The sequence below is a fragment of the Rana temporaria genome, chromosome 7, assembly GCF_905171775.1.
Source record: "Rana temporaria chromosome 7, aRanTem1.1, whole genome shotgun sequence".
NCBI lineage: Eukaryota > Metazoa > Chordata > Amphibia > Anura > Ranidae > Rana > Rana temporaria.
The window spans coordinates 210,703,283-210,713,731 of NC_053495.1; the positions used below are offsets into that span (position 1 = coordinate 210,703,283).

General features: G+C 53.3%; 1 protein-coding gene across 1 annotated transcript in view; it reads left to right on the forward strand.

The window, feature by feature from the left end:
- Positions 1–5,740, forward strand: part of B4GALT2 (beta-1,4-galactosyltransferase 2) — a 77,609-nt gene extending 71,869 nt beyond the window's left edge. Inside the window, 1 exon segment of the mRNA XM_040360950.1 lies at positions 4,605–5,740. Within this exon segment, the coding sequence (XP_040216884.1) occupies positions 4,605–4,755 (151 nt within the window). The 3' untranslated portion in view covers positions 4,756–5,740.
- The last annotated feature ends 4,709 nt before the right edge of the window (positions 5,741–10,449 follow it).

Here is a 10,449-nt window from a genome sequence, read left to right on the forward strand (position 1 = left end):
TGCCCCATCCCCCCATCCCTCCATCTCCCCATCCCTCCATCTATCCATCCCTCCATCCCCCCATCTCCCCATCCTGCCTTCTCCATGAGGCACGCAACTGCCCCTTCTCCACCCTAACCCCCCATCCTCCATCTCCCCATCCCTCCATCTCTCCATCCCCCATCCCTCCATCCTCCATACCCCCATCCCTCCCTCCATCCCCCCCCATCCCTCCATCTCCCCATCCCCCCATCCCCCCATCCCTACCTCCCTCCATCTCGCCATCCCCCATCCCTCCCTCCCTCCATCCCCCCCATCCATCCCTCCATCCCTCCATCTCCCCATCCCCCCCATCCTCCATACCCCCATCCCTCCCTCCCCCCCATCCCTCCATCTCCCCATCTCCCCATCCCCCCATCTCCCCATCCCCCCATCTCCCCATCCCCCCATCCCTACCTCCATCCCCCCATCCATCCCCCTATCCCTCCCCCTATCCCTCCGTCTCCCCGTCTCCCCGTCTCCCCGTCTCCCCGTCTCCCCGTCTCCCCGTCTCCCCGTCTCTCCGTCTCCCCGTCTCTCCGTCTCCCCGTCTCTCCGTCTCCCCGTCTCCCCGTCTCCCCGTCTCTCCGTCTCCCCGTCTCCCCGTCTCCCCGTCTCTCCGTCTCCCCGTCTCTCCGTCTCCCCGTCTCTCCGTCTCCCCGTCTCCCCGTCTCCCCGTCTCCCCGTCTCTCCGTCTCTCCGTCTCTCCGTCTCTCCGTCTCCCCGTCTCCCCGTCTCTCCGTCTCCCCGTCTCCCCGTCTCTCCGTCTCCCCGTCTCCCCGTCTCCCCGTCTCCCCGTCTCTCCGTCTCTCCGTCTCCCCGTCTCTCCGTCTCCCCGTCTCTCCGTCTCCCCGTCTCTCCGTCTCCCCGTCTCTCCGTCTCCCCGTCTCCCCGTCTCTCCGTCTCTCCGTCTCCCCGTCTCTCCGTCTCTCCGTCTCCCCGTCTCTCCGTCTCTCCGTCTCCCCGTCTCTCCGTCTCCCCGTCTCTCCGTCTCCCCATCCCACTCTGCACCTCCTGTCCCTGCACCCCCCCCCCCAATCTCTGCACCCCCCTATCCCAAAACCCCTCAGCCTCTGCAACCTCCCCAAATTCTGCACTTCCTTGTCCCTGCACCCCCCACCCTGAATTCTACACCCCTCTCCTTAACCACTACACCCCACTATTCCTGCAGCCCCAAATCTGCACTTCCCTGTCCCTGCACACCCAACTTCCCCAAATTCTAAACCCTCTCAAACACAGCACCCCCAACCTCTGCACCCTCAAACTCTGCACTTCCCAGTCTTTGTACCCTACCCGTGTCCCCTCATCCAGCCTCATGCACCTCCTGCACCTCTGTTACAGCATCACCCCCCCCCACCTCTGCACCCCTCAAACTCTGCACTTCCCAGGCTTTGTACCCTACCCGTGTCCCCTCATCCAGCCTCCTGCACCTCTGTTACAGCAACACCCCCCCCCCCACCTCTGCACCCCTCAAACTCTACATACACTTTCCAGTCTTTGTACCCTACCCGTGTCCCCTCATCCAGCCTCATGCACCTCCTGCACCTCTGTTACAGCATCACCCCCCCCCCCACCTCTGCACCCCTCAAACTCTGCACTTCCCAGGCTTTGTACCCTACCCGTGTCCCCTCATCCAGCCTCGAGCACCACCTGCACCTCTGTTGCATCAACACCCCCCCCCCCACCCTCTGCACCCCTCAAACTCTGCACTTCCCAGTCTTTGTACCCTACCCGTGTCCCCTCATCCAGCCTCCTGCACCTCCTGCACCTCTGTTACAGCATCACCCCCCCCCCCCACCTCTGCACCCCTCAAACTCTGCACTTCCCAGTCTTTGTACCCTACCCGTGTCCCCTCATCCAGCCTCATGCACCTCCTGCACCTCTGTTACAGCATCACCCCCCCCCCCACCTCTGCACCCCTCAAACTCTGCACTTCCCAGATCTTGTACCCTACCCGTGTCCCCTCATCCAGCTCCTGCACCTCCTGCACCTCTGTTGCATCAACACCCCCCCCCCCACCCTCTGCACCCCTCAAACTCTGCACTTCCCAGTCTTTGTACCCTACCCGTGTCCCCTCATCCAGCCTCCTGCACCTCTGTTACAGCAACACCCCCCCCCCCCCCACCTCTGCACCCCTCAAACTCTACATACACTTTCCAGTCTTTGTACCCTACCCGTGTCCCCTCATCCAGCCTCATGCACCTCCTGCACCTCTGTTACAGCAACCCCCCCCCCCCCACCCCAACCTCTGCAGCCTCCCCAAACGTTGCACTTCCTTCACCCTCACCGGTTTACCCCTCCAGTCTTAACCCCCTCACTCTCTGCGCCCCCCTGGTTTGCCCCCCCCCCCCCCGGCTGGAGTAGCCTGTCTGTTCTGGGGGTCACCTTCACACGTCTGTGAATGGTGTGTCCTCATCCTGGTCTATAGATGTAAAATGCCGGATTGGTTGATGAGGTACCCACAGGCATTCCTGGGGGGGGGGGGGGAGATCACATAACACAGAATTGTAAAACCTTTTCTGATCAGACAATGGAGGGGGGGGGGGGGAGCTGATCGCTATTTGCATATCGGAGCGTCTCTATATCTGAGACTTCCGCAGAGATCTGTAGAGGAATCTGAACAGACTTTACAGCTTTTCTATTCTCCATAAGTGACATTTTCATGTCTGCCATGGCTCCAGGTTTCCGATCAATCGACGTATTTATAGGGCTGGCAGCGCCCTCTAGTGGAGCGATTATGCAGCGGAGGCCCCTTTTATTAGTTCAGCCGAGGAAGGTCAGAGAGGGATTCCTCCGGATAGAATATTTCATCATGGAAGGAAGTCATCCCTGCGCAGCACCTGATAGGACGATCTGTAATCGTAAACCTGCTCTGGGTGACCCCCCCCCCCCCCCCAGAGATCTATGTGTGCCGAGAAACAATTTATATCTCCAGCTCTCTATGGGAGTTCACCACCAATTCACCCCATTACATCATTCAATGACATCACACACTTATGTAACTTTCCCGGCAATCGTTACTTCCGAAGGAATATCGCTACATTGTATCCGCACTTCATTCAGATCGATTCTGGGAGGAGCCTAAAAGAGGACCTTCTTCCCACTGATCACCAATGTAAGGGACATTCTTCCCACTGATCACCAATGTAAGGAACATTCTTCTCACTGATCACCAATGTAAGGGACATTCTTCCCACTGATCACCAATGTAAGGGACATTCTTCTCACTGATCACCAATGTAAGGAACATTCTTCTCACTGATCACCAATGTAAGGAACATTCTTCTCACTGATCACCAATGTAAGGGACATTCTTCTCACTGATCACCAATGTAAGGGACATTCTTCTCACTGATCACCAATGTAAGGGACATTCTTCTCACTGATCACCAATGTAAGGAACATTCTTCCCACTGATCACCAATGTAAGGGACATTCTTCCCACTGATCACCAATGTAAGGAACATTCTTCTCACTGATCACCAATGTAAGGGACATTCTTCTCACTGATCACCAATGTAAGGGACATTCTTCTCACTGATCACCAATGTAAGGGACATTCTTCTCACTGATCACCAATGTAAGGAACATTCTTCTCACTGATCACCAATGTAAGGAACATTCTTCCCACTGATCACCAATGTAAGGGACATTCTTCTCACTGATCACCAATGTAAGGGACATTCTTCCCACTGATCACCAATGTAAGGGACATTCTTCCCACTGATCACCAATGTAAGGGACATTCTTCCCACTGATCACCAATGTAAGGGACATTCTTCCCACTGATCACCAATGTAAGGGACATTCTTCTCACTGATCACCAATGTAAGGGACATTCTTCTCACTGATCACCAATGTAAGGGACATTCTTCCCACTGATCACCAATGTAAGGGACATTCTTCTCACTGATCACCAATGTAAGGGACATTCTTCTCACTGATCACCAATGTAAGGAACATTCTTCTCACTGATCACCAATGTAAGGGACATTCTTCTCACTGATCACCAATGTAAGAGGTATTTTTCCAACTGCAAACTCTGCTCCTGACCTAAACCTGGGGTACAGGCTGATATAGTCTACAGGGGAGTGTTGTGCTGTGTTACACTACGGGATACTCTCCTTGTTCAGTCCAGCATCTACGGATAGATTACTGTAGACATTCCCAACCAGGGTTCCTCCAGAGGTTATTAGGGGTTCCTTGAGCTGTGGCTGATTGACCTCCCCTGTGATGGTGCCTGCTTAGTTCTGGTGCCACGCCATGTGGCAGAGCCATCTGCAAGACACCAATTATCAACAAAGTCACGTGATCACCAAAGGGTTAGGATCAGCGATGGGGTCAAGAACAGGTCCAGGATAGGTGAAAAGAGCTTTCCAACCCTTGGGAGCCATTTAAAGCCCATTGCACCCCTGAAAAAACACCACCATCATTTCCAGTTATCAGTTGACTGCGATGCATTGCACTGAAATGGCCAACTTTTCATGAAATGTCTGAATATTCAATGAAATTTCGGCAAAGCGAGAGCTCCCAGTCTGGCTCCTCCTCATTCCAAATTTAAAACACATTTTTCTTCTTTTTTTCAGGTTCACGAAGATCCAGAACACAAAAGTGACCATGAAAAAGGACGGCATCAACTCCTTGCACTACCGCGTCGTCCACTTCGCCAAATTCGCCATGTACACGAACATCACAGTGGAAATCGGCAAGCCGCCTCCACGACCGGCTCGGGGGTGACGGACTTCAATGGCCGCTCCACGGCACTCTGTCTTCTCGACCTCCTTGGAGGCCTACTGGGGGTGGTCTTCTGAGCAGATGAACTGACGCGGACTCTTACCCCCAGCGGGGCCCCCCCCCCACACACACTCTGGGATCTCCCGGCTGGACAGCGGAGCTCCGTCTGGTTACTCTCACCAATCCATGATCCGCTATTCCTGTGGTGCAGTTAGGTGGTTCCTCAGACGATGGTTGGGAGGGGCACCACGAATGCTGATCTACTGTGATCTGCCCCGAACGCTCGCCGTGCGCAGACAATACGCTGGAAGCATTTTTGTCACTTTCTCGTTTTCTCACAAATGTATCATTTGTCTTTTTATAAGCCGAGTCTTCTTCTTTTTGTGTTGTTTTCATCTTTGGACATGTTGTTGGGTGAACGTTTCACCGGGAAACTTCAGGGCAGCTATAGGGGGGAGGGGGGGCGTGCTGTCTCTGATGATTTCACCGATGATGTAATGTATGTTGTGGAATGTTTATTTGGCTTCCCACCAGTCCCAAAGGAGCATTCAAACTGGGGGAGGAAACGCAGATATCGCACCCATCCTCCGCCATCTCCGGAACCGACACCTGGTAATACCGCCTACCCAGTTTTGAGGAAGGTAATCTGAAAGGACGGTGCCATGTTTAGTGCCCTTTTTGTGCAAATTTACAATTTTGAGCCTTAGATTTCTGGATTATTGTTCCACAGTCCAGAGGGGATCACACACGGCTTGCTGCTGATCCCGCCATTTATGGTGGAGGCGGCTCTACATGTTAGTTGGGATTTCCTATGGAGTCTTTACACTCTCACCGTCTCTCTGTCTGTATTTGGCTCCACCCATTACTGTAATTTATGCACAAAGCCATCGTGTCCGAGCCCTGCTACGCACTCTGCGGGTGACTTCGCCTTTTCCCTCCCCCACATTAAATTTTCTTTGTTGAGTAATAAATATCCAGAGGTATTGTATTATAACTCTGTTTAATGATAAGGATTCAAAAGCACATAACATCCCCCCACCACAAATTTTGTCATGGCACCCCTTCGCCATCAGGGCGGGGGTTTGTGGTCTTTACGTTGTGTCCCGGTCTTATCGGTTTCACGTGTTTCAGCTGGTGGAGATGGTTTTCTATAAATTAACCTTAACCAGGACATGCATGAGAACCCCTTACAGATATACACAGGCCATGCATGTAGTTTATACACATATATTGGGCAGGTGTGAAATGGGCCTTATTTTTTAATATCAGCATGTGGACAGTGTTTGAGCGAGAGATACGAGGATCCGATATATAAGGACTCGCTGCCTTATCTCCCTGGAGAAGGAGAGTTGGAGCTGTAAGGGAAATTTGTGCCAGGTGCTGCCAAATTTGGTGCCAGGCGAAAAATGCTGAGTGGAAAGGTGAGGCCTGGGAAGAAGTGGGGCGGAGAGCTGAGGCCTGGGAAGAAGTGGGGCGGAGAGCTGAGGCCTAGAAAGAAGTGGGGTGGAGAGCTTAAGCTCGGGAAGGAGTGGGGCGGAGAGCTGAGGCCTGGAAAAAGGTGGGGCGGGGAGCTGAGGCCTGGAAAGAAGTGGGGTGGAGAGCTGAAGCTCAGGAAGAAGTGGGGAGGAGAGCTGAGTCCCGGGAAGGAGTGGGGAGGAGAGCTGAGTCCCGGGAAGGAGTGGGGAGGAGAGCTGAGTCCCGGGAAGGAGTGGGGAGGAGAGCTGAGTCCCGGGAAGGAGTGGGGAGGAGAGCTGAGTCCCGGGAAGAAGTGGGGAGGAGAGCTGAGGCCTGGAAAGAAGTGGGTAGGAGAGCTGAGGCCCGGGAAGATGTGGGGTGGAGAGCTGAGGCCCGGGAAGATGTGGGGTGGAGAGCTGAGGCCCGGGAAGATGTGGGGTGGAGAGCTGAGGCCCGGGAAGATGTGGGGTGGAGAGCTGAGGCCCGGGAAGATGTGGGGAGGAGAGCTGAGGCCTGGAATGAAGTGGGGAGGAGAGCTGAGGCCCAGGAAGAGGGTGAATGGAAGATGGCAGATGAAGGGTTGAGTCGGTGGAGAGTTGAGGTCTACGAAGATGGCAGATGAAGGGCTGAGGCCTGGGAAGATGGCAGATGAATCTCTGAGGTCTCCGAAGATGGCGGGTGGAGAGCTGACACCTACGAAGATGGTGGGTGGAGGGCTGAGGCCTTGGAACAGGGTGAGTGGGAGGCTGATCCCTGGGAAGATGGTGGACGAAGAGTTGAGGCCTGGAAAGATGTGAGGTGGAGGGCTGAGGCCTGGGAAGAGGGTGAGCAGGGGGCTGAAGCTTTGGAAGATGACAGATGAAGGGCTGAGGCTTGCGAAGATGGGAGGAGAGCTGAGGTCTATGAAGATGGTGGGTTGATGCCTGGGAAGATGGTGGATGGAGAACTAAAGCCTAGGATGATGTGGGGTGGAGGGAAGAGGCCTGGGAACAGGGTGAGCTGGAAGATGACGGGTGGGGAGCTGAGGTCTACGAAGATGGCTGGTAGGGGGTTGAGGCTAGGGAAAATAGAGAAGAGCTGAGGCTTGTAAAGATGGGCAGAGGGCTGAGGCATGAGAAGATTATTGGGGAAGGACTATGGTCTGGGAAGATGACAGATGGATGAAGGAGGCCTAGGAAGATGGTAGGTCAAGGACTGAAGCCAAGGAAGATGGCAGGTGAACTGAGATCTACAAAGATGGTAGCTGGAGGACTGAGGCTTGGGAAAATGGCAGGAGCTGAGGCCCAGGAAGTGGGCGGGGGAAAGACGAAGGCCTGGGAAATGAAGATGGTGGGTGGACAGCTGAGGCCTTGGAAGATGATGGGCACGGAGTGCTGAGGCCTTGGAAGATGGTGGGCACGGAGTGCTGAGGCCTTGGAAGATGATGGGCAGACAGTTGAGGCCTGGAAAGATGGTGGGCACGGAGCGCTGAGGCCTTGGAAGATGGCGGGCACGGAGCTGAGGCCTGGGAGGAAGATGGTCGGAGAGTTGAGGCCTTGGAAGATGATGGGCAGACAGTTGAGGCCTGGGAAGATGGCGGGCACGGAGCGCTGAGGCCTTGGAAGATGGCTGGCACGGAGCTGAGGCCTGGGAGGAAGATGGTCAGAGAGTTGAGGCCTTGGAAGACGGAGAGCGGAGGCCTTGAAACATAAAGGTCTGTGGCCTGGGAAGATGGCGGGCACGGAGCGCTGAGGCCTTGGAAGATGGCTGGCACGGAGCGCTGAGGCCTTGGAAGATGGCTGGCACGGAGCTGAGGCCTGGGAGGAAGATGGTCGGAGAGTTGAGGCCTTGGAAGATGGCGGGCACGGAGCTGAGGCCTGGGAGGAAGATGGGCGGAGAGTTGAGGCCTTGGAAGATGGAGAGCGGAGGCCTTGAAAGATAAAGGTCTGTGGCCTGGGAAGATGGCGGGTGAATAGCTGAGGCCTCTGAAGATGGCGGGTGTAGGGCACCGTAGGTTGTCTCTGGGAAGAAGTTGCTCTGCAGTGGTGGAGTGCGTAATGGAAATGGCACACTGTAAGTCACACACACATAGCGCTCCCTCTGCAGCGGTGGGATGGAGACTGCTTGCTCTGTAGGTGAGGATGTAAAGTGTTGCTGTGCAATACTATTTGGGGGGGGGTTGTTTTGGTCGGGTGACTGATTTTTCTTGCACCTGAGGATTCATTGCGGCAATTCTGGGGCCGGTTATTTCAATGAAAAAAAAGAAAAAAGTAACCGCCTGATTCCTGGTGGCGCCCTCTACTGGGGCTCATTCGCACTTCAGCGTTTTCACTGCAGCATCAATCAGCCCTACGGGAGGCGCTGAAACGCAATCCCCAAGTAGGTTTTTGAGGTGAGAAATGCAGAGTCAGAAGGCTTCCTATTGGCAGCTTGAAGTCACATGGTAATATCACAGCCAGTAGGAGAGTGTTTGGCAGGTCCGGTATGAGAATGTGAAATTAAATGATGAATATCGGGTGTCCCTAAACATCAGCATATCGCCGCAGTGCGCAGGAATGTTCGTTCTAATATATTCATTATTTTCCCAATCGGTGTATATCATATCCCCCCCCCCCCCCTCAGGCTGAATGTATAGCAGCCCTGCCAGACCCATCAATTTTGATTCACTGACGCATTTCGCCACCTATCCCCCGAGGGCCCAGGAATCAGGCGGGATCCATGTGGGTTGATGAATAGGATTTATCGAATGAGGTGCAGTTTAGAGGAAGAGCGGAATATTCCCGTGTACAAAACGCCCCCTTTCTATAAATGCCGCCATGAGTCCGGGCAGGTTATAGCGATCAGCCCCCCGGCCAGTAGAAGTGGCGCGGTGGGATGAGGGAGCGGGTGGAGGGTCTCTGTACTTTGGATGCTTCTTATAATTGTTTTTCTATAATTGCGTGATCGGGGGGGGGGGGGGGGTTTGAAGAGGAAACATTGTAATTATTGCCTTTACAGTTTTTATAAAATAATTCTGAAAAAGAGAACCTGTCGTGTCTTCTGTTCTGTCGGCCTCTTCCCTCTAATCCCCCCCCCCCGGGTGTCACTAGGCCCCATTGTTTGTGTCAGTAAGGGGAATCATGCCTCATGGTTGGTATTAGTGGATGGAATAGTGCCCCAAGGGTGGGATACAAGCAAAGGGCCACAGCTGACCCTCAGGTCACAGTTTGGAGACCACGGATTTAGAGCACAGACGATGGGCCGGATTCAGATACAATGGCGTATCTGTCCAGCCCACGTAACGTATCTCCGATACGTTACGCCGCTCTAACTTTGGGCGCAAGTTCTTTATTCAGAAAGAACTTGCGCCCTTAGTTACGGCGGCGTAACGTATGTGTTGCGGCATAAGGCCGCGTAATTCAAATGGGGATGTTGGTGGTGTGTATTATTTAAATCTAACTTGACCCCGCGCTTTTGACGTATTATATGAACGGCGCATGCATGAGGTGTGCGGGGAATATACCACATTATGGCCACTAGATGGAGCCGAGGAGCATTTTATTTCCTCTGATACTCATTGCCATCTAGTGGCCATAATGTTGTATTTCCCAATTCACACATTCTGTCTGCAGAGATTATAGCCTGGGAACATTCGATTTTGCATCATTTGACAATTTAATTTAAATACAATTTTAACAGATGAACAGCTATGCAAATTTTTTTTTTTATAATGACACCCCTATTTTATCGCACCAAATCATTATATAGGGAATTGTGTCACCATGAACAATTTAAAAAAAAGTTTGCATAGCTGTTTGTCCTGCTTATTCAGCTTCAACCTACCAGGATGGTTCAGGAAGAGGTCCATATAAATGCTGGAAGAATATAAGAACCAATATTTGTGTATTTCTGGCCAAAGTCCCTCCCCATCCCCGCCCCCCTCCCCCACCTCATCCCTGGAAATATCAGTTTTGTGGGAAGAAGGGAAGGTTTGTCTGGATTCCTCATGGAAGGTCATCATTGGACGCAGGGGAGGGCTGGGCAGGGGGGCAGGGTGGCAATTGACTCCTCATCTCAGAGAAGAAAAGTTACAGAATAGAAATGAAGACTCGTATTCCGCTACAAAACACTCATTTTATTGTTAGTAATTTCCTGCGTTCCTCCCGCCGCCGTTTCTCGTCCTGCGTTCCAGAGACGGGCGTTCTATAATCGGCTCATACAAGACATAAAACACATTGATATATTTTCCAGAGATTCGTCCAACGCTTTTCCGCCACATTTTCC